Raw genomic sequence first — 25,431 nt, forward strand, 5'->3', positions numbered from 1 at the left:
ACATTGTGATGTACTGTGATGAACTCTGTAGTAATTTCAGACAATGGGCATTCAATGTTTTTGTACTGATAATCAGTAAATGTGCTGAAATGTATTTTTATTTGTTCTGTTATGTCCCAGATTCTTCTGTGACATGTTTACTTGTGAAATGAGAGAATTTTAAGTTTTTTGTATAATGCCAGTATAGGTCACAGATTAATTTGTCATCTTTATCCATAGTGCAAATACAGTGAACCCTACAAATGCAATACCGATTTTCCAGTGTAATTTGCCAATTATGTTTAATTGTTTTTGTGTACGGCTGTTTCAATTGTAAAATTTCCGATACCACGTGAATGCAGCAGAGAAACGTCATTCAGCCGGTGGCGCTTTATTGATGTTGCTGGGCGACCGTTTGTTTGGTGTGAACTACTTCACCTGCCTGAGAAAAAATAATTAGCGCTATTTAAACAAAATTTGAATTTACAGGTTAAAATACAGTTTATTTTTCGGGTGAATAAAATACAGTTAGTTTGATAATGGATGTTGAAACAGAAAGTATACCTCGGCTCGAACTGGAGGCTGTTATTGGCTTTAACGGTAAGTTTCCCCCCTGCAAACTTAAATTAGCTTAATGATACGACAGCTGAAAAGTCTGGAGTAACACGCTAAGTACTGTACACAGTGGTAGTTTTTTAATATTAAAAACATTGCGCGGTCTTTAACAGTAGGAAAAGCTGTAAAACTTTAAGTCCAAAATTGATGTTCTCCTTGTTCCAGAGCTGTCTAGCGGGCTGAGTTCTCGTCCCCTTGTGTGATTTAGACTGTACCTTTGTTGTTAAGATTACATTTTGAACTTACATGTGTAGCTATGAAGATAGAGTGCACATTCCCGTTATTATTATCCATTATTATTAAAACAACCATCCACCTTCATAATCACAAACAGATTGTCTGTTCAATGTACTTTGCTTTATTTCACCAGGACATGTTTCTTCTGGCCTAAGAGTCCATCCAGACAACGAGCACATGATCTACCCTCTTGGATGCACAATCATTCTCAAGAGAATTAAAGATGGCAAACAGGAGTTCTTACATGGCCATACAAACAATGTAACCTGTATTTCAGTGTCAAAAAGTGGACTGTATATTGCCTCTGGACAGGTCAACTTTATGGGCTTTAAGGTAATCTTAGTCAGGAATGTTTGAATGTTTTTGTAACTACCTGGCAAATCTGCCATCAGATATTGGGTTAAATAATTTTGATGAATAAATTACAATATTCTACTTAATATGTTGTCCTAGGCTACAATAATAATCTGGGACTATGCGACCCGAACAATCTATACAGAGCTGGTGCTCCACAAGGCAAAGGTAGAGGCACTGGCCTTTTCTCCTAATGACAAGTACCTGGTGTCCCTTGGGGGTCAAGATGATGGCAGGTAAACATTATGGCTGAATGATGCAGCTGGGTGCAAGTTCAGATAATAAGATTGCAAAATGGAAATACACATTGCCTTGCACAGTAATTGTCTAATTGCCAACATAGCACACTATATTTCATTGAGCAATGATCATGCCACATTTGTTTTACTGTTTAACAAGCCAGGCACAAGGTTCTTGTAGAACACAGGAAGTTGTACAGTCAGAATACATCCAGGCTAGTAAGGTACTGGAAAGGAAAGCAAAAGTCCTTTGCTATTATGACTCCCTAATAAACCAGAATAACCTAAGCTGGGCCAGTCTTTAGATTTAAAGATGCTTCTTATAAGATTGCACATGGTTCAGCTCTTCCCCTTATTTGTGTTTTATGAAGCAGGAAGCAACAAATGACAAACACCCTGCATTTGTTGCCAGAGGGGACGTATTGAACTTGTGAAGTAGACTCCATTTGGATAGTTAGCTTTCAGTGACTGAAGCTCATACATTGTAGATCCGTTAAGACTTAGCAGACACAGTGGCACATATTATTTTTTATTAAATATGATATAAGAATCATGATTTAAAGACAGTCCAGTATGAGGTCAAGCTGTGAAGTCTGTTTTATTATATATACTGGTTTGTTGTTCCTGGTTTAATAGATTTCATGTGTCTTGAGGTGAGAGTTAGCCAAATGTCTACACTAGTACATTTACTGAAATGTGTGTTGACATGCAATGTCCATGAATACACATGGTATGGCCTTTAATTATCTTTATCTGCACAAAAAGGGGTACATCAATTTCTAGATGGCCTATCAAATGTACTGTACTAATGATCTTTTGTGTTTGTTTACAGTATAGTTGTGTGGAATATTGAGACTAAGCAAGCTATATGTGGGAGCCCAGCTTCAGCGCAGAGTGCTGGTCACTCCCTGATTTTGCAATACTCAAACACAAATGACAACATCTTTGTGTCAGCAGGGAGGTGAGTGAATGGTGTCTACTATTTTTTCTTTTCTGTGTTTTTTTAAGCCAAGCTGAATGTCACATTAGATTTTTAATTTGTAATTGTTAGGTTATCTGTGAATTAGATTTTATTGAACCTGCTTATAAAATGACAAGGCATCTACCTATTGCTTTTTTTCTGCATACCTAGCTTCACAATGTGGGTTTTCACGCTCCTTGTTATTGCATAAAAGTGATTTAATATCACTGGTCTTCTTTGGGCAGTGGAACATTGCGAGTTTGGGAACTGGACCTCCCCAACAGAAAGATCAGGCCCACAGAGTGTCAGACAGGCAAGCTCAAGAGGACTGTGAAATGCTTAGAGGTATGAAGCCATATGCAAACCATCTGCAGGCAGAAACTTAACAAATCAATAAAACACTAATAGTATGGCTGCAGAAGGTGCATAAGAATACTAATAGTGAAACTCAACTTTTTAAATCTTCCAAACTTATAGCACACCAGATATAGTGAAATAATGTGGTTGCACTATCAATATTGCTGTACAGATTTCAGAGGATGATCAGTTCATTTTCTGCGGCACCATGAGTGGAGACATAATGAAAGTTAACCTGAAGACAAAGCTTCTGAATCACTGCGGTCCAGCTAAATCAAAATACAGCATGGTAAGTCATCACTGTAGAGGTCATTCATTGCATTCCTTATTGGGTGCTTTGAATTCAGTCATTCAGCCACTCCGTACTCATGCCCTGTGCTTAATAGGAATCCCTGTGGAAGGAAAAGCCATGGTTCATGTCACATAGTTAAAAATTTCTTAAGTTTTGAGAAGCTGTCAACGATCTAGGAATTTTAAAAAGTGATATATTCAAATATGCATAATTGTTTTAGAAAAATGTAATGAAAATCATAGTTTCATCCTTTTCTTTGCAGGGTGTCAATGTCATAAAGATACTGAAGTCTGGGGACCTACTTGTAGGCTGTGGATCTGGCACTGTCACTTTGTCTTCTGGGACTAACTTCAAAACTCTTAAGTGAGTTCTATGACTGAATTATTTCACTATAAAATATCCCTAGTGTGCATAATTGTTACCTTTGAATTTTCTATATTTTCAGCATTCAAGTGCTTTAGTTTGTTTTTGCATTTTTGTACTTTTTTCCTTTACCTCACATCAGGAAAGTCGATCTGGAAAAGGCAGTAACCTCCATTGCTACATTAGGAGATGGAAATGAGTTTTTTGTTGGCACAGAGGCTGCTCAGATGTATCGCTTCAGTTATGAGAATTTCAAAGTGGAACTCATATCCACCAGCCATAATGAAGCTGTCAAGGACGTAGCCATCTTGTTGTAAGTGTCAGAAAAGAGAATTTAAATAGTGTTCTGCAATAAAACATAAATGCCCTGATAAAGAGAATTGATCAGAAAACAGTCAGTCTGTTCCTTTTTCTCCTTCACCATGCCCCTCAGAAACACACATTTTCTCTTGTACCCAGAAATGCAAGAAAATAAACATTATGTTATGTCTCAAATACAGCAAAGCAAAACCACAATGCTTAAACTGTGCTGAAATTGTTTCTGATTCATTACTTTATTTACCTGTTGTACTCACTAGAGGGTGACATATACATGCCACATGTCTACATATTCTGAGGAAATGTTATTGGTTTTATGTATGTGTCTAAGACCTGAGTAAAATATTCCTTTTAATTAATTATTTACATAATTATATTAACAACCCATACCACACAACTATAATTCTCTATTTTTCCTCACATTTTTCCACTAGTGGAACATCTGAACTATTTGCAACCTGCTCAGATGAAGATATCAGAGTGTGGTACACAGGCAAGCCTAAAGAGCTGTTGCGCATCACTATACCCAATGTGACCTGCAATTCAGTGGACTTCATGTTTAATGGACAAAGCATCATCAGTGGTAGGACTCAGAGAGCGATTTCTGTAACAATTAATTTTCTGTTTTGAAATATGTTTTGAATAGGTGATAACGAGCCATCTCAATTACAGTAGCGCAGAAATCTGAAATATAAAAGTAAAGTTTCTTTTCACTTACTGAAAAGTTCTGTTTCTTGTGCAGAATCAGATTAATCTCTAGCTGTCATTGTCTTCTAGCATGGAATGATGGTAAGATTCGTCTGTTTGGACCAGAAAGTGGAAAACTCATGCTCACCATTCACAATGCACACACAATGGGTGCAACGGCCATTGCTGGCACAAGGGATTGCAAAAGGATTGTCAGTGGAGGGGGAGAAGGACAGGTCAGTGGAAATAATATCAATGAACCTATAATTTGTTCACTATTAGATATATATTATTATTTAATTTATATTTTAATATTAAAGTCTTGAGCCGCTTCTCATTTCTTGGCTTTATGCTTCTAAGGAGCCAGATGTTCTTATAAGTTTTAAAATAGTTCAGCAATATTTCCAGAGACTTTCTGAAGATCTTTAAAAAAAAATTTCTTCTTTTTTCTTAATTTTCAGTCTAGTCTGTTGAGAACTGTTCAGTCTATTTTCAGAAGAATGTTTTTAGTTTTTACATTGACTCATAAAGCATAAAACGGCACTTAAATCACAGAATAAACCAGTGTTGTGTTTACATACAACACAGAACTTAGCAAAAATCCAGTTTTATATTCTACCTTTAGCACTTTATTACTAGCAACTTGTCACAAAAACACTCAAAATGATCCTTTTTCTTTGGTTGAATCAACACAAATTCCAAAGATAACACAGTTTGTCAGGCATAAAACTGTATTTTTGCACCAACAAGGTGATTCTAAAAGAGCTATTAGCTATAAACATATCTGTTCATTGTGTCCTTAAAAATTTGAGGAAACTGAACAAGTAGACAGAAGTTGTAGGCATGAAAACTATCTATAGTAGATGTAGTCATGTCCTTAAGAAATAGGAAAAATCTATCAAAGAACTGAGACAGGATCCGAGAGATACAGTTTACATTTACACCCCTTAGCTGATTCATCTGCTTTTTCCATAAGCCTCATCAGAACTAGTCTCAATGGTAAAAAAAAAAAAAGGAAAATGGCCTGTATTTGTATAGCGCTTTACTAGTCCCTAAGGACCCCAAAGTGCTTTACACATCCAGTCATCCACCCATTCACACACTGGTGATAGCCACAGCCACCCTGGGGCGCACTGACAGAGGCGAGGCTGCCGGACACTGGCACCACCAGTAGGCAACGGGTGAAGTGTCTTGCCCAAGTACACAACGATCGAGACTGTCCAAGGGGCTCGAACTGGCAACCTTCCGATTACAAGGCGAACGCCCAACTCTTGAGCCACGATCGCCCACAATGGAAGGGTAATGGTCAAGAATCCATTCTCAAGGATGGCAAAAGCTAAAAAACAAACAAACAATGAGGTATGCCAAATTACACAGGTCTTATCGAGTTTAAAATCAAAATTACATAAGTTTTTTGTTTCAAATCCTCATTAATATCAACAGTAATATGTACTTGTAAAACTGAGGTAATTATAAATGCAAAAAAGTATGATCAGATTTTGATAGACCATGCATTACTGACTGAAAAGTGTCAGCAAGGGCTTCATTTATCAACATGGCAATGATTCCAAAGATACTACAGTGATACTACCTGGATAGTCAAACACATTATGAAACATTGTCAGTCATGGATAGGCATCCTCAGAGCCAGGACCTCAACAACAATGTGAGTTCACATGAACGGAATGGAGCAAAAGGCAGCCGACATCCAAAGAAGAGCTTGGAATGTCATTCAAGAAGCCTGGAGAACTATTCCTGAAGATTACAAAGAACTTACAAGAAAGCTTGCCTACAAGAGTTCAGGCGGTGTTGAAGAATAAGGTCCCAAATACAGACTTTCAAGCTTGTCAGAATTGTACAAACTCTGTTTTGTCCATTTATGTTTGCATGTTTCAATAAATCACATCACAGATTTTCCGTTTTCCTAGCAAAATTAAAAAAAAAAATCTTGGGCAGCTTGAGACTTTGGCACAATTTCTCACAGTATATCATCAACAAGAATTATGAAATGGACATGAAATGGCTATCCTGACTGATAATTGAGCTTTAGTTGTAGTCCATATCCTGCCATAACTATTTTCAGACTTTCCCAAAACATTTTTTTGTTATTGATTTGGGAATGCCTACTGAACATGACAAAACTGATTTAAAGATAAGAATGTTTGCATCTCATGTCTAGTCATATAATTAGAATTGCTAATTTTTCTCCAAGACAAGCAGCTGTGAGTTATTCCAGTGCTTAGTGCAAATATTGGAGGATTTTATGCATGCTTTATATTCGTTATACAGACACACCATACTAGACTGTGCTGTGCACCCTTCAAATACACATTCAGCATTTAAATTTGGGGTTTATCTCTATAGCATGCAATATCATTGAAGACTGACATGATTTCAAAAGAACAGAAGACATACTGTTGAAGATGTCTTTAATGAAAATTGAAAATTGTTGCATCCATAGCATATTTGTATGTTTATAAATAAAGTTAAATATAGTTTCCCTAATGAATGATTTTGGGTTTAACTATCATAGGTGTGTGTTTGGGAGCTGAAGCCACGTAGCTATCGGTTGCTGGAGGCCATGAAAAAGCACAAAGCTGCTGTCACTTGTCTCAAAATCAAGAGTGACGACACAGAGTGTGTCTCTGCAAGCTCTGACGGTACCTGCATCATCTGGGACATAGTGTGAGTAGCCTATCTGCAAACCATAACCCACACATTGTGTCCATGTAACATCTTTAAAGTGTTTAATATTGTAATATTAGTGTATGAAATATTATTTATCTATGAAATGTTGTGTTTAGTAGTACAACAAAATGCCAAAAAATTACTGCAGAGCCACTTCACTAAGTCAAAATTGTAATAATTATTTTTCAGTTTCATCAAAGAAAAATGATGAGAGCAAGTGAAGTGAAAATAAAGTAGTTAGGCACATTACTGAATGAGCTAATCACATTGTTCTGTGAAAAGTAATGTACATATCTGGTAATAATACGTATAGCCAACAGAGACAAAGTGAGAGGAAAGAAGAGCACTGTCTTCATGTCTGACTTGTCATAAGAGAGAAATGGTGAAGTGGATGTGTGGCTCATACAATGAGATAAAAAAGAAATCCAGTTCTTTATAAGCGAGCTTAAAATCCTTTAATCTGTGAGCTTCTTCTGGGAGTACAATAAGCTGTTGAAAACTGACTATGGTCATTTTTTTCATTGTCTGTCCTCTTCATGAACGAGTCTGTGGATTAAAGGCTTCTAGGCAGTACCCATACAATTATCATGGATTCTCTTTGTAGTATGACTACTAACAGGTTATTTAAATGGATTAGTAGAAAAGTCTCAATTAATTTAGACTGACACCCTGTCTGCACAAGAGAAAATATGTGCACTTCAGAACATTTGTATATACAGATTGTTTTGAGATTTATGCTTTTTTTGTTTAAAATTTGAACAGACACGACAGTCTGGTCATGGTGTGAAGACACATGCACCTCATATGAGTTATTTTTTGCCCAGTCTATTGCAACACCTGTCAAACTCATCTTCCTTCCCGTCATTTCTTGTCTTTTGTCTCTTGTATAATCTTTTATAGGCGATTCGTAGTTCGTCAAATGATGATTGCCAACACACTGTTCCGGACTGTGTGCTACCATCCAGAGGAATTTCAGATCATCACCAGTGGCACTGACAGAAAGGTGTGTTTTGGGATTAAGAATCTTTTTTTTTCTTGTTGCTAAGTGCATTTCTGTATTTTTATTGGCATTCTAGCAGGCAGTAATTTAAACACAAATTTTTCACTTGATTTATCTTTAAGCCAGTTTTTTTATGGTGGCCTCAGAGGTATGTATAGTCAGAATTTGTTAATGATCATTTTGCTAAAACTTCTTTAGTCAGAATTTGCTTAATTCTGACAAAAATGTTTTAGTGTAGCTGCCCCTGTAGTAAGAACCAAGAAAGTGTGGTTTATGAGTTTGTTTTCACACAAAAAGATGGATACAAAAATGTTCATGCCAAAAATGCTGACCATAATTAATTTGATTGCATGTAGAATTTACAGTATAGAGAAGTACAATACAAAAATACATTTAATGGAATCTGTTCAATTGAAAATGACAATTTAAAGAAGTCTCATGAAATGAAATTTACTTCATTGTTATACATTCAGTTTATACCAAGCATATGTCATTTAATGATTATTTATTTAAATAAGTAAACCTTTGATTTAAAAAATTCCCCTCGAGCTTGTGGGTCCTGTGCAGTCTCTTAGCTGTTCCTAGGACTGCGCTCTTCTGGACAGAGATCTCGGATGTTGTTCCTGGGAGCTGCTGGAGACACTTGCTTTGGCTGCATCTAGCGCTTCGATTACCACGGGGCCACTGTTACCTTCACCCTCCACATCTTCTTCAGCTCTTCTCTGCGCCCTTTGTACTTCTCCAGTTTCTTGTGATCCTTCTTGCTGATGTTGCTGTCATTCGGTATTGCTACGTCTATCACTACGACTGACTTCCTCTGCTTGTCCACCACTACTATATGGGGTTGGTTAACCACCAACATTTTGTCCTACTGTATCTGGAAGTCCCATGGGATCTTAGCTCGGTCATTCTCGACCATCGTACGGGGTGTCTCCCACTATGCCCTTGAGACTTCCGGTCCATACTCACCACAGATGTTTCTGTATATTATGCCGGCCACTTGGATATGGCGTACCATGTATGATGTATGTATGATCCACACCGTTCTTGGTGTAGATCAGCCGGTTAGTCTCTGTAACTGTCACGGTAGGTATCGTCCATGGTGCTACATTAGCATCATCAGTAGATCTCACTTCACTTAGTCTTGGTATCTGGCTATGGGGGCTCCAGGTTTCAAGCTTTGGCATGATCGTGTTGACGACGAAGTTTTCTGGGAGAAAATGTGAGTGATGTTTGACAGGTAGAACATGTGATGTGTTAGCATGGACAGCTTTGATCTTTACAGTTTAGAAGAGATGGTGCCAGTTCATTTTCTTTGCTTCAAGAGCTGGTGGAAGCTCCTCTGGAGTTTAGTCTTGTTTGCTCCTGTTTTAGCATTTCAGAGTGTGGGTTCCAATTGGTGCTGGTGATGATAAAAGTCATTGTCTGTCTGTTGGCATTGTGTCTTCCCCAGTTGGGCTCAGAGAAAACTTATGGCTGCTCTGACTCACTACACCATGCACTGGTACAAATAAGTATTGCTCTACAGTTTGGCTTCTTTTCTGAAAATGAATAAAATAATTCCGAGCCAATTCCAAATATCCAGTGCCCAGAGATCACACTGTGAATATCACACTGTAACACAATTGTTTTTTCATAATCTGTTGATAACATAGCTGTAAACTGTTGCAATTCACAGTGAGTCTATAATAACTACTTTTTGTTGTTTACTGTAGTCCATGTACTCCATATATTTTCCCTCAGACTTAATACTCAGCTGTCTAGCTTAAAGGAGAAAAAGGTAATCATTATAATGATAAAAAAACAAAAACAGGATGCAAATAGACTGTCACTAAACAGTCACAGTGTAGAGTCCTCATTATGTTGTTATGGTTATTGAAATCTCCACTTAATGAGAATGACAGAAAAATCTGCAGCTTTACTAAGATCAGCAAAGAGTAGCACAATGAAAGCTTGTACAATCATACTCGTGTGCATTTCTGCAGATTAGCTTGAACGCTTCTAATTTGTTTCTTAGCTCAGTATACAGTAATTAAGCCATTGTGCCGGCTGCTAATCACTGGTGCAAAAACACACCCTTTGACTCCACAATTTTTTCTTTTTATAATCTTGATTAACCAAGCACTTCTTATTTACATAAGCTTGGACCTTTACTGCTGCAGAATGAAACACTTTTTTCCTTGATTGTGCAATTTATCCACACCCCTTGAACCCGGCTACACACTGGACCCATATTGCTGCCGTCCCCGCATGCTGAGAGGTGAGGACAAGTTGTGCTGATTAACACAGCGCGGTGGGTGTGCTGAGCGAGCGGAGAGAAAGTGGGAAGGAGGCATTCAAAGAGAGCGAGAAAGAGGAGAGATGGAGGGGAGCGCTGTGGTGTTCGTGCCTTCCTGCGGATGTGCCTATGCCACCCAAGTGCCAGCCAGATCCACCATCTGCTCATCCCAGGACACAGGCACTCTGTCTGGTTCAACAAACAGCAATGCTCTCTCTCTCTCCTCTCTCTCTGTACTCCAAGCCTTCTTCACCTCCCAGCATGACTCTATGAGTAAATTCACAGGATGCAAACCAGCATGTGAGAAAAAATGTGAAGAAAAAGAGAGTGGCCAGGAGGGGTGGGGGGATGACTGTGTAGGGTCAGGGAGCAGTTGTATTAATGAGATGCTTTGTGATCAGGATGTTGCTGGCAATGATAATGATGTGTTTGTTTTTTGGTGTAGTAAGTATATGATGCTTACTTCGTCTTTTCAAGGTAAGGATACGGGATTATAGCTGAAACCAGTTGGACTACATTATTTCTGCTAAAAAGGAGGCATTAATTAGCCTTGATAGTAATTAATTACTAGCTCATAATAACCTTAGGTAACTGTGCATATTTTCTATAAGCTAAAGCTTCTAACCTTCTGTGTAGCCCAGGCAACTATACACTGCTTATAGCCTGAGATTTGTCCTTATAAGTGGAGCAGTCCTAAGAGTATGTTTTTCAGACCTGCTCTCACTTACTGCACGTAATTAATTTCCTGGTTGCCCATGTCATGGCTGTGAGCCAGTTTCCCAGACCGAGGCTGAGGGATCGCAGATGGGCCAAGACAACTCACACAGGTGGAAGCCTCTAATAAGCTGCTGAAATGAGATGAGAAAGGTGGAAGGGGTCGTGACTGTGGCGGTGAGGAAGGGATGGACAATGATCTAAGAGAGAAGAAGAGAGGGGAACATTGTTACAGTAACTTTTATCGTGGCTATGCGAATAGTAAACTATTTAATTTCACCATTAATTTCTTTTTATTAATCATAGCGCAATGATTAATTTAAGGCGCTGATTTGTTTGAAAAGACATCTCACTAAATATGTTATCGATTAATGCAGGCCTTAGCTGAGAAGTGAGTATTGTTTTGTTCAGATTTAAGCCTTACATTCTGATTTGGTTACATTAGGAAGATTTGGTTTCTATTTATTTCTCCATATTAGTTTTCATTCCATGTAAGCACAATATTCAATATGTGTGAAAGATTACATATCCTGTATTATTTGCCTTCCTATTAGGCATAATGGGCAAAAAATGAAATTCTGTTCTCATAAGCATTGGGCTCTGTGTGAACAGCCTTGTTTAACATGACCTTTACAAATAGCTAATTGTGGTAACTCCATCTCCTTCTCTCAACTCCTTATTGACTTTGAAATGCAGTGTGTTTAGCATCAGTGTTTTGAGTGCTTTACTGCTTTCTAAACAGCTTCTTGACTTTTAAAATCACATAGGGTGAACTGTTAAATCTTCTACTAGGAACTCATTCATGACTGAAGCCTAATTTTAATGATCAAGTCCATCTGGGCTTTCATTTACTCCACCCAAGAAGTAATCAGGTCGGTCATATAAATAACAAGAAAGGATTGTTCTCGCTCTGTGGTTTTGTGATGCTTCTGCCACCTGGGCTATAAATAACTTCAACTAACAATCGCCTTTTGTGAGACTTGATACTCTGACGGCTGTTAAGCCCTAGAGATGTTCAAAACTCATTTAGATATATGATAGAATCAAACCAGCTCATTTTCATATAGAGTTAAAACGAGAAAGCAGTGAAGGTGAGAGTCTGAGGTCACCTATTGCGTACTACTACCAAAATAGGAAGTGGTAAAGTGTATACTGTATATAATGTTGAATAAAAATAGCACAAAAGCACAGAGATGTTTTCACTTGATCTCATTAGTAGCAGTCTGCATAGCAAGCCTATCAATCCTTAGTAACAAACAAAAAAACTTCAGAGTATAAATGTGTAACCTTCATCTCCACTTAGACTTTCTGTGCATTGTGTACATTTTGTCCCTCAGGTTGCCTACTGGGACGTGTTTGAGGGTAAATCTGCCCTCAGACAACTTGAGGCTTCGCAGTCTGGTGCCATCAATGGCATGCATATCTCACAGGATGGCAAATACTTTGTGACAGGTATGGCACATTACTCATTTGCACTTCTTCTTCTTCCATGCTACTCATATATAGATAGCAATTTTATATTTGTCCCTGCTGCCTTGCCCGTTATGCTCCCGTTTAGATCAAAACCTAATTGAATATTTTATGCAAATATAGTTTTCATGTGTTTTATATAAGGAACAGTATTGCACAATAATTAGTGATATTTCCCTAGAGCTTCTGGTTTCTCATGTTGTTCACCTTTTCATACCAGGTGGAGATGATAAGCTGGTGAAAGTGTGGGACTACATGTTAGGTGGAGTAACCCACGTAGGGGTAGGTCATGGTGGCAGTATTACCAGCATGAAAATCTGCTCCAACAGCCGCAACTTAGTCAGTACAAGTGCAGATGGAGCCATTCTTTGCTGGAAGTTCCCTCATGTTCCTTCCTCTTAACTGGAGATTTGGACACGGGAAGAAACACAAACTTTTAGCCATCCAGACATTTTTTTTTGAGTTTTCCAAAAATGTACAAAATGTTACTATTATATTGTTTTAGCAATATGGAATTACATTCTTACCAAAATAAATACATGTAACCTCATGAAGCAACAATTGCTGTATAAGATGTTTTTGCTCACTGATGCATAGTAAATGTAGTGGGTTTTTTTTTTTTTTTTTTTTGCATGGTTTTGTTGATTTTTAAATGGGTAATATTTGTCAATCAATTTTTAAAAAAAAAGAAAAAAAAAGAAAACGTGAATTAAAGCATTAATAAATCCTCTCTTTTTTTGCTCTTTTGAAATTCTATTAAAAATCAAAATCTTCATTTTGAAAAGTATTCAGAGCCTTTGCAGTGACAGTCATCCTGTTTGATTTTTGAGCCTCGAGATGTGTAGAATGTAATAGCCACACATCAGTTGTTAATCATTTAAAGCTACATGTCCTGGTGTAAACACACATAGAAAGTTCACAATGTCATTGCGAATAGGGCAAGAGGATGAATCAGTTTCTAAATATGGCTTCAATGTCTGTGAAATACAAAAAGTAAAATACACAAAACATCTGAGTGCTAGAGTTTACCAAACTGAGTTATTGAACAAAAAGTGCCTTGGTCAAGAATGTGACCAAGAATGACCTTCTGGTAGGTGACCGGCCTTCATGGTAGAGGTATTATCCAGAAGCCAGTCGGCTGGTTATTACCATCACTAGAGTGAAGCATGGGGATGGCAGCATCATGGTACTGGGGTGTCCCTCAGGGAGACTGGTCTGGTCTTAAAGAAAACCAGCTTTGACCTGAGAATGGGTGACAGAACTTTTCAGCACCATAGTGAACTGAAGCATTGAGAAAAGAAAATGCTAAAGTGGATCAACTGCAGCTAAACCATAAACCACTGTTTAAATCTAAGATGTAAAGATGACACATCAAAGGTGTTCACCACCCAATCTGATGGAGCTTGCCAGAAAAAAGTTGATTGACTTGAAGGTGTAACGGTGTGCCATGAAATGGGGAAAACAGTACTTTCATAGTGAAAATAGTTATTGTTGCTTATATAGCAAAATTTCTGGTGCTATTTTTTATTTCTTGTAGATTAATTTAAAAATTACATTTACAATATAAAATGCAAGGTTGAAGTAGTCTGAATACATTCTGTATATAAAAGTGAAAAGATTAGGGACTGCTGTCCCCTAATGTAATAAGATTTATTCTCTGAGAGGTTATGGTAAAAGAGTGGTGCAATGTACAATTCTAATTCACTACTACTTCCTGCAAAAAAAACAAAAACATTGTTATATAAACCATCCATCCATCTGTCCAATTTCTACCTCTTATCGAATTCAGGAGGATTGGGGCTTATCCCAACTGTCATGAGACAAGAGGTGGTGTAAACCAGGACAGGTTACCAGTCTGTGGCAGGTCAGCAAAAATAATAAAAAAATAAAATAAAATCCCTGCTCATTAAGCTTGGGCATAATTCCTTGCACTGTCGTTTAGCACAATGATAATGAACAGAGGATTGCTGTAAAACACGGGTCATCTTCATAACACAGACACAGAATGACACAGTTTGCCTCGGAATTTGTAACATGTAACATGTGTTCATTTTTCTAACAATGCTCAAGAGCATCGGGAAAATTACGGGAATATTGGTTGGAGACCTGACTTTTTCTTTTAATAAATCAGAACATCTGGTCCACCAAATTCAATCTTTAGTACTGGTGAGCTGTGAAATTAAGCTTCAGATGAGAATCTGAATATTGCAAACAAGATGCTGGATTCCCATTGAAAAGCAGAACTGCATGTAATGTATCTGGCAAAAACAATTTTAACATACATTTTACTAACTTTGTCGAGCTTTCATGATGTATGAGCAGCAGCATTAATGTGCATGCAGAAAGTTGCCTGACTTGGCTACACCTGTCTGCAAGTGACGATGTCTTAGGTATTTGATTAGCAGGATGAAGAAAATGTTGACCATGTATGCATGGCAATATGTAGGGTAGATGTCAGTATCTATACTTTGATAACCTTGGTTTTTATACCCTCACTGGCCACTACTAATACAATAGTAGTATCGCCCCTTTTGGATCCCCTTTGCCTTCAGAACCGCCATAACTTAACTCATGCTTAACTTGTTGGAAACATTCCTCAGAGGTTTTGGTCCATATTGACATGATAGGATCACACAATTGCTGTAGATTTGTTAGCTGCAAATCAGTTGTGAGTCTTCTGTTCCACTCCCAAAGCTGCTCTATTAGATTGAAACCCTGTAAAATCATTGTCATGTTCAAGAAACCAGATTCAGGTAAACTTAGTTTTTATGAAATAGTCCATGTGATAAGCAGGAGAAAATGGGTGGATGGGATGAACATGACATATCACCCAGCTGCCTTCTATTGTCCAAATTTGGTGAACCTGTGTGAACTGTAGCATTGGTTTTCTGCCTGTTTCTTGGCTAATAGGAGTGGCACAGGGTGTGGTCTTCTGCTACACCAGCCCATTCTATTCTAATATTCTCTGGATCGCTGTGCAGGAAGGTCCCAATAGATCACACGTTCCTGAAATAGTTTTACCAGCCTGTCTGGCAACAATAACCATGCTACATTTAAATCACCCTTCTTTCCCATTCTGATGCTCAGTTCGAACCATCACTGGTCATTTTGACCATGTCTGCATTCCTAAATCCACTGGGTTGGTATCATAATTGGTTGATTAGACATGCTATTGGCTTTCACAAACAGGTGTCTGTCAGAGCAAATAGCACAGGTGTACCAGGTCTACCTATGTGGACAGGCTCTTCAGCAGAAATAGCAATTTCTGAATGTATGTGTGTGAGAAGTGCTTGGATGAATGGGTTGTTTAAAGCACTTTGAATGCTCAAGCAGACTGGAAAATGCTCAATAAGAACTAGTCCATTTACCATTATACTGGAAACGTATTTTTTAGTTGTTCTCTGAGCAGTTTATAAGTAGTCTATAATTTAGTTTGGTATTGTGGATGGTGCTGCTTTCTCTGACACCCTCAGCAGATGTTTTGGCAGGTGATGTTAGAACTGGTCCTACAGGGGGCAGATTCACACTGCTGTACCTGTCACCTATTAAAGACGACAACTTCCTTGTTCAGAGTGAAATAAAGTAGATATGCCTAGTTGAATTGCCTGTCATCCACCCGTTGCGAATGACTTAACCACATACATATTTGTGTTGATAGCCTACAGTCTAATTCAGGTTAATTAAATTCTTGCCTGTGAGGCGGGCAGTTAAACAGGATCCTTGGCAATTCAATGAGGCCCTACAGACAGGAGAAGAGGGAAGAACAGGGGTGGTGAGAGAGAGAGTCAAAGACCGCCAGGCGCACGATCCAGCGCTGAGAGCCATCGACGAGGAAGTATAAATGAACCTGCGATGTGGAAGAAGGAGAGCCGCTCGTCTCTGTAGCTCCTGCAGAGATAGATCGTCACCCGACAAAACGCGCGCACCGAGATGTCGATGGGATAATATCAGCAATAATGTGCCTTATTGGCTTCGCGGCAGTGAGGTTTGTGGAGAGAAGTGAGACGGGGGAGGAGGAGGGGTAGACAGCCTGGCAGACAGGTGCGCGTTGATAGTCTGTTTCATTTTCTCTCGGTCCGTTTAAGTGATAGAGCCATGGATACCCGTAAGGAAAGCAAGGTAAGAAGACAACCCATGAAACCCAAAACGACGAAGCCAAAGGAGAAGAAATACAAATCTGGTAGGTTTACTAGACGGAAATCGCTTCGATCTTTTGGGAATTTCATGGGAAGGATCCTTAAAACTTTGGGCACTTTAGCGCACTTTGGCGACGCGGAACAGCAGGACGCAGAAGACGACGACGGCGGTTTCGGGCAAAGCGCGTCGGGTGGTTTTAAAGATAACTGTTCGCAAATCTCCAGGGAAGGAACCGTAAAGAAGAGCTCCACGGTTTCGTCCATTCACGGCTCGGTGAAAGACAGGCTGTCGTGGTGCTACGGCGACAAGACCCCGGGAGTGCTGGGACTGAAGAACCACGGCAACACCTGTTTCATGAACGCTGTGGTTCAGTGCCTCAGCAACACGGACCTGCTCGCCGAATACCTCGGGTTGGAGCAGTATAAGTCGGATATTTGCCTCCAGAGGGTTAACGGGGAGGTGAGAGGAGCGGAGTCGCAGACCGCCAGGGGAGAGGTGACAGAGCAGCTGGCGTCGCTGGTTCGAGCGCTTTGGACACTGGAGTACACGCCGCAGCTGTCTGTGGAGTTCAAGGTAAGGATGGAGACGATTCACCTGAACTGAACAAGCTTAGGCTTCCCCCATTGAGGAGACCTGGTGTGATTTTTCTGTTTTCTATAAAGAGAGTTGTTCTCAAACAGGTACTCCGGTGTCAACTAGAAACAAATACTCTCCACCCGGTGGGCATGTTATTCATCTTGATTGGTTAAACTAATTGCAAGTGGCCCCGAAACCCAAAAGTCTGCTGCTAACTGTGCCAGTGTTGTTGCTGCTATTTGATTAACTGCTCACTGGCAGCGAGAGTGCTCAAACTCAAGCACAATGAAACCACAATTACAGGACCTTAGGGCGTTTTAAATCATATTAATACACTTAACTAGAAGCCACATAGTTTTCTCCTATTGCACTGACAGTGTTTGTGGGCCGAATCAGTGCCGATTGATCGTGCTGCACTCAGCTGAGGGAGACAAGGTACAGAGATATAACACACTGAAAGCTAGAAGAGGATCAGCAGGGGCCATGATTACTCACTCTCGTGAAGTTTGTGCCACAGGCTCCCCTGGTAGGTCACCTCGGCCATGAAGAAAGAGATCATATTTATAGGCTAAACTTTTTATTCACATTCATCTCTTACTTTCTTCACATTTAGTGCCACAAGCTGCATGTCATACCAAGTTGCCTCCCAAAAAGCGATCACCTGTCAAAAAGTTTAAAAATACTTCTTAAAGCTTTTTAGAAGTTGCCAAAAAATGTCTCGATTGATTATAAGAAAGAACACAGAGTCATGAAGATACTTACACAACAAACTCTTTGTAAATTATGTTGACTACAGTCCAGTCCATTTATTAATATAAGCTAAAGACATGAAAAAAAATCATGAGCACAATTAAGAAAGGAGGGTAAATATTTGGATAAAAATTTAAAGGTGTGAGCTTGAATATGGTCAGAGGTCAGTGGTAAACCTTTCTGTCCCAGGCAGTAATAATAAAACAACCTCAAGACCTCATGGTTTCGACATTTTATGATATTGTTTGTTGAAGTAGTTGCAGTTCGGTAACCATGTGGTTACTGATTACACGTAGGCTGTGTTATCTCTGCTTGGCTCTGTATATTTTATATATTTTATTATTATTATTATTATTATTTTATTTTATTTTTTTACTATTTAATTTGTAAAAATGTGTATACACACACACACACACACACACACACACACACACACACACACACACACACACACACACACACACACACACGTAGGAAAATATTTAGTATACACATCCAGAAATGCATACACTATTATATATTGTACATATATTTATTAGTTTCAGGTTGGCCATTCTTGTATTTTGCTCGTTTGTGTTGTTGTGTTTGCACATCTCTGTTGCTTGTGGGGCTCGCACACAAGAATTTCACTCGCATGTGCTGTGCCAGTGTGCCTGCACATGTGATGTGACAATAAAAAGTGATTTGATTTGATTTGATTTGATTTGGCTTACCTGTTCCTACACTTCAGGTGGTTTGTCTGCATTCCCAGAGTTGTGAGAGAAGACACGCGGTCTTGACTCACAAACACAAAGTGTTCAGTGCAGAGGGGCTGCTTCATAACGGAAGCTTTACCTCTTCAATTTAAGGTTTTTCAAAACAACAAGTGATCAAACACTTACACACAAGAGGCTTCTTGCTCCTGTTACTCATTGCAGTTGTAACTGGGAGCTGTAGAGGCTTAGACTTCTCTCAGGAGTGGTTGGATGGTAGCCAATCAGCAGGATTACTTAGAAAAAAAAACAAAAACAAAAAACTGCTCTGAAATATCAGTAGCACAGGGAAACTATGAGTGATTAGGTATGTAATACACAGACACATACAGACGCACACACATATGTGATCACACAGGCACACATTGCTATTACTATTCCTAATTATTTTATTTAATCCTTTATTATTATTATTATTATTATTATTATTATTATTATTATTATTAGCAGTAATTTAAGTCACATGTATTATTCATTTCTAATTGGTTTAATGCTGCTCTTGTTTTAATGAATTGTTTTATATCTTTTATATCTATATATTTTATCATTGTTTTAATCATGTGCATTATTTTTGTGGTGTTTTAATCACATTGCTTAACGATTGTGTTTCATATTTTAGCTTTATGCTAATTTCTGCCTGCAGTCTCTGTGGTTGCTCACATCTAATGCTGCTCATTGCACTTCCACCTTGAATTAAATCTGCTTTATAAGCAATGTTCTACTAGCTAACTTGGGTGTGAGCATGCTGAAGCTTTGAGAAAAGGTCGTGATTTAAGTAGAAGAAAAACTTGATGGTGTTTCAGTCCAAGAAATATAAAGGGTAGCTGGTTATGATATTATTACTGAAGAGCGTCTGCACGAACGGGAGATCAACTCCTGCTTTGGGAAACTAATGTAGCCTGAGTCTTTTAAAACAGTCAAAAGTCTGATATGTGAAGATAGTATGCGCAACATCATAAAGATCATTTGGATCTAGATAACAGGCCTTGCATAAAGAAATTCGTACAGTAAACACTTAATATATTGATCTCTATTGAACTGACTCTTTATGGAGTTTACGTGCTCCCTCTGATACTACGGCTTCCACACAGTCTAAAGACTTGTTAGGTTAATTGTTGTAGATTGTAGGTGTAGATGAGAAAACACATGGTTGTGTGCTCTGTGTGTTAGCCTTCCCACATGGAAAAGATATATAAAAATCTTATGAAGTTTGTATCTGTCTTGTGTGAAACTTGTATGAAAAGCATACAAGAGTGAAAACAGATATAAGATCCCTTGAAAAATTCATGAGTAAATCATATAAGCCTTATATGATTCACTATATGAAGTAGGCCACATCTGATGCAAGTCTTTTATAAGTTTTTTCTATTTCTTTTCCATATACGGTTGTGTTGTGGGTTGTGTTGGACTGGTTACCTGTCTAGGATGTAAGACGAGTGGAATAGACCCCAGGTTGGGTAAGCGGGAAGAAAATAGAAGGATGCTACAGTGTGCACAGCATGATGATTAAATCCTCATATGAATATTAACTGTTAATGTCAGAATGTGCTTTGAAAGTGTTTTTCTGTAATTACTCTCATGGTTGCCTGTAATAAAAAAAAAAAGGAAAACAAATCTTTCACACACATTTCCTTTCCTTGGGCCATTGCCTTGACACAATGATTTGTACGGGTCCGCCTATCCCGGAGTGAAGCAGGAGAGAGGATGTTTACTGTAGCGAGTGCATTTGGCCTGGAAAAGAGGATCCCCCCTGCTGCGATGCCTCCAGCGGTGTGCACTCAGAGGGTGAGCGAATGAGGGAGGTAGAGACACTGCAGCCAAACTAAAGTAACATCCTTGTGATCCTCACAAGACCCCTTCGTCTGTAATTAGAGAAAGGAACAGACAGCCTTGACATGTGCCGGTTATTGACAAATTTGCTCGCATTTAAATAGAGTCACTGGCTTGTAATGAAGTGGGTTAAAAAAGGAAATTTATATCCGAGATAAAGGCTATCGCAATGCTTTTTATTACTCTACTTTGTTTGAGATCGGCTTTAATGAATGAGCAGAAATTAGAAGTCACAGAGACTCAGCTCAGAATACACCAGAATAACGTCAGGCTTTTAGAAAAATAGTTAAGTCAGTGATTACATGTCAGGTCTATCACCTTGAAGAATTATGCAAAGCTGTGACACAAGACGTTTTTCGATAATGACTTAAACTTAAAGTGGCTGCTATCATCCACCACACGCTGAGAATTATCACAAAATCTCAGCACATAAAGTGCTTGATCTGAATCAGAGGCAGATTCAGATCAAGTCTCTCAGAATGTGTGGAAGTGTCTGATAAGCTGATGGAGGGCAGGTATAGCTACCAGACTGGCAACACCTCATACAAAGGTTTCAGTTGACATTCTAGGTCAATTTACATTCTATATGTAGCAAATGGGCCTCATCCAAGCATGCAATCCAAAGAAGTGATAGCATATCAAGTGAAATCGGGGCTACTTTTCAAAAATCTGAATACAGACGTGCTTTGAAATTTCTGCTTCCCCATTGGTGAGCCTTGGCCATTAAACTTCAACACCACTGTTGTTCGATATGCTCGTTATATGTTCACAGAATTCCTTCAGAGCTTATTTAATGTAGCCCACCTGCTCATAATATTCTCATAATAACCACATGTAAATTATCCAATGTGCCCCCAAACGCACGCTTGCTTATAAATTACACTAATCAGCCTAATGGAAGAGCTTTAGCTAATGGTTAGCATTGCCAGCGTTGCCATTACTGCTTCACAGCACATTTGATCATCAGATCTCATTTTATTGGTTGGGCCAAAAGTTGTCTACATCAGTTTAACTTGATGACAGAGCAAGCTCTCTCTTTTTTCAGCTTTATACTCCCAACCTGAACAATTAACAGTGCTATAACTACTTTTAACAGTTGCTGAAAGGATCATTATCTTTTTTTTTTTTTTAAACACTTGACAGGATCCAGCTCTGTGGGGCCGGGGGAGCTTAGTCTGAAAGATTGAGCCTGGTGTTTTAAGTGGTTTTGTTTGTTTTGGGGAGAACAGGTCTGTGACAGTAAAGCACACCAGCAAGACTGATGGTTTGTTTGCCTTGTCTTATTTCTGCTTCGGGGACCAGTCTGATTCTCGCTTTCAGTGCTGAAGAGCTATACATTGTGCACACAGCGGGGGGGACGTACACCACCTGGACTCCCTGCGCTGAGCAGCACAGAAATGCCACGATGGCGCATCATCCCAGTTTGATGAGCAGCATTGTTTTTTTTCCCCAGCAAAACAGATGGGCTTTACTTTTAGATTCAAGTGGGATAAACAGGATGATTATAAAATACTTTATTGTGCTGTAATAATCTTTATATTTTACACCTGGCTACAGATACGCTCTTTAGTACCTGTCTTAGCTGTTGAAGGGAAATTTAAAAAAAGAAGCTTCAAACACTTGGTTTCACAACAGTGGAGTTAGACTTTTTAAAAGTACGACAACAAAGCCACCATATGCTGTTAGAAAGCAGCATGCATTCCCACGACTCAGTGAGTCGTATTGTATTATATTGTACCTGCACCGCTGTGGCAACAGACAATAAAGAAATGTAAGGAGGAGTCTGTGTCAGTATGACACCTTTTCCCACCAGGTTTATTATCCCTGTCATGATTTATATATTGAAACCGAATGACATAAGCCGTGGAAAAGCATCAATACTTACTGTACTGGGGTGTGACAGTGCAATAGCCAAATCATAGAAGGGAGCCTGCTTTACTTGAGTCATGGAAAGCACAGATACGTGTAAAGCACACTTTCAAAAGGGTATTTGAATTGCAGTTTCCTGCTTTAGTGACGGTGGTTTATTTTTCTATCAGCTTCAATTTACAGCCTGATCACTGTTATTTCAGTAAAAGTTCGCAAGTTAAGTTTCACTTATTCCTCAATGTGTGTAACTTAAATCATTTGGGTTGATCTGATTTGTTAACTTAAGAAGTCTAAATGCAGTTTTTCACTTTGAAAAACTGCACAGACACTAAATCACTCAGAAATGATTTTTTTCATCACATATCTTCCCCTTTCTTGTTCTTCACTGATATCTCATGCTGGGGTAGCTGTAGAAATGCAGGCTTTGTTCGTTTTTGACTCGCATTAACCTTTATTGGATGATTACAAACATATTCTAACAGAGAAATTGAAACTGGAATGAAGAGACAGGGAGGGACAGGTGCTAAGATGCTAAGAGAGAGACTCATTTTTCTGCTCGTGTTTACGGGTTAGCTGGGCTGACTGGAGCCCAGCTGTTGCTGATTAGTGGAGGGAATGTTTCTTATATGATAGAGAGAAAAGAGAAAAAAGATAATAGAAAGAACGGGCAAAGAAAAGAGGACAGAGAACTTGTGCATGTGTGCGTGCGTGTTTGTGTGATAGATGAAACAGAATGATGGGAAGGAGAGCGAGCAGTATAAGTGATAACTGCCCTGCTTCTGGTCTGTTCCAACAGCAAAGGTGATCTGACAACACGAACCAGCTGAAAAATGAAACAGCAAATGGACCAGTCAGTAGTGAGAGATTCCCCCCCGTTCCAGCTACACCTGTTGTTGGGGAAGATAGGTGTATGCAGGAAAACAAAAGCATGTGCAGTTCCTCTCACGGTTCCACCTTGCAATGGTTTGTCAGTATCACTCTCTGACCGTCACTAAGGAATCCAATCAAGCCTGTTTGTCAAGCTGGATCATGATGGGGTGAGGTGGTGTAAATGGTTTTTTTTTCTTTTAGAGAGAGGGGAGGGTCATTTGTTTGATGTATGTTTATAGTAAATTCCTTCCCCGCCAGCACTCTAATCTGTCGTTTACACAGCAGGAGGATGGATGTGCGATGGGGGTAATGGTGTGAGGTGAAGGAAAGGTTGCAAGATACAAAACCGAAACAGACATCTGAGTGTGGAGTGCAGCCCTGTCTCGGCTGACCGCAGGAGGTCATGACCCCTGCTGTGCAGACTGCACAGGTTTATGGCTGTCTTTTGTCATTCTGCTATCTTTTTCCAGTGCTTTTAAATTCTTTGGTGTTTTCTTTTTTTGTTTTTTGGGGGGTGAAAAACCCCGACAGTCCTAGACTCTATAGCTTTATTCCTCTGCTATATACACAGCCAAGACTTTCTTTCAAGCAGAGTATTGGCTTTTGGTGGACTGCAGAATAATAATTGGAGCATCCAGGGGAAATTCAGCTTTTGCAAATGTATTTTTGAAAACTTTCAACTTCCCATACTGTAAAAAAGTTTATATCTCTCTGTTCAAATCTGTTGATGATCCAAATCTGTTGATGATTCAACAGCACATTTAATTCATGCTCTTCAATAACAAAAGAGGATTAAACTCATTGAGAGAAACTAATCATGCTTCAAGCTATAAAGAGAACTGCTCCCTGTGCCCTCTGCACTGAGTGGCGCTCAGTCGTATGTGGATGGAGAAGATTCTTCTAGACTGATCAATAGTTCTTTCAGTAAGGTCCCTAAAGCAGGCCCTTCCACCCACCGCTCTCCTCTCCTGCACTACTTCTGATGTGTTTACTCTACAAACACTTACGATACTTCTTTAGCTGTGGACGGGTCAGATCTGAGCACTGCTGGTGTTTACAGAGGAACTTGACTTTTCAACCTACCTGCTATTCTTTTCTTTTCACCTCCACCTTGCCTCAGTTTAAACAATGCCCTTTCTTTCATTTCCCTCTTTACAAGAAATCAAATACAAGAACTGCTGCTTTCGAATACAACTTCGCCTCTTTTGTGACTCACGCGTGCACACAAAGAGAAAAATGAGCGTGAGACAACAGTGCAGGCGAGGCCAGTGCACTTCCATTGCACTGAAGTCCTAACCCCTTGATTTCCACCAGCTTTCAGTGCCCAGACTGAGTCTCGTTATTGTAACCTTGGAAACTCTCCTTCCCTCTCTCGTCCTTTGCATTTTCTCCTCTCTCATTTCGCTGATAGCTTTGACAAACTGTGCTGCCTGTGTTTTTCACTTTTCCTTTCTGGGCCTTCCACAACTGTGCTGTCCTTTTGATAAAGAGACAGAAGAAGAACACTAACTGGTCTGTTGAAACTTCGCCAGCATCCTTCCCTTACTCCACCGATCCTTTTCTCCATCTGTCCCACATCCCTCCATCCCCTGTCAGTGCTTTCTCATAGTGATGAAGCTCATTAGCGGGCTGTCTCTGTCAGATAGAATGGGGGGGGAGGCAGGGGGCTCCCTCCTGTGTTTATATTTAGATACTGGGATACTGCAGGTATGATGTGGTGATTTTTAATGAGGTGCAGAGCAGAGCCTGGATGCTGTCAGTCACACAGAGAGAAAGAGTGACTGAGAGAAAGCAAAGTAGCCACCTGGTGTAGTGGTAATCAGTTTTGTCTGTCATTTTCTGTCCCACTCATAAATTTACTACTCCTTCCTCATAACTGAATTACAAAGACTGGACTTTTGTTTTGTTTTTTCCCAAGAAACACCTGCGATGTTGTGGATACAGTTTGTGTGAGTCTCCTTTTGAAATGCAGTGCATATAAATGTGTGAAGTTCATGAATAGCATGAAAAAAGGTGGCGCTACAGCTAACCAGCACTCCAGCTTTTAGCAAACAGCTAACCATTAAAACGCCTCATCTTACTTAAATGCTACTAC

The 25,431-nt window shown here is 39.3% G+C and overlaps 2 protein-coding genes across 2 annotated transcripts in view; both read left to right on the plus strand.

The window, feature by feature from the left end:
* Positions 1–174: 174 nt before the first annotated feature.
* Positions 175–13,110, plus strand: cfap52 (cilia and flagella associated protein 52). The gene is made up of 14 exons (XM_026170535.1): positions 175–579; positions 965–1,164; positions 1,285–1,421; positions 2,257–2,385; positions 2,631–2,730; positions 2,915–3,031; positions 3,297–3,397; positions 3,540–3,710; positions 4,150–4,298; positions 4,493–4,638; positions 6,936–7,087; positions 7,991–8,093; positions 12,420–12,534; positions 12,773–13,110. Exons 1-14 carry the CDS (start codon positions 519–521, stop codon positions 12,952–12,954), a joined length of 1,863 nt encoding a protein of 620 aa, XP_026026320.1. The 5' UTR covers positions 175–518; the 3' UTR covers positions 12,955–13,110.
* A 3,039-nt stretch (positions 13,111–16,149) lies between these two features.
* The window catches only part of usp43a (ubiquitin specific peptidase 43a), a 134,063-nt gene continuing 124,781 nt past the window's right edge, over positions 16,150–25,431 (plus strand). Inside the window, exon 1 of the mRNA XM_026170554.1 lies at positions 16,150–17,262. Coding sequence (XP_026026339.1) covers positions 16,648–17,262 — 615 coding nt within the window. The 5' untranslated portion in view covers positions 16,150–16,647. The remainder of the gene's footprint in view (positions 17,263–25,431) is intronic.

The sequence above is a fragment of the Astatotilapia calliptera genome, chromosome 6, assembly GCF_900246225.1.
Source record: "Astatotilapia calliptera chromosome 6, fAstCal1.2, whole genome shotgun sequence".
NCBI lineage: Eukaryota > Metazoa > Chordata > Actinopteri > Cichliformes > Cichlidae > Astatotilapia > Astatotilapia calliptera.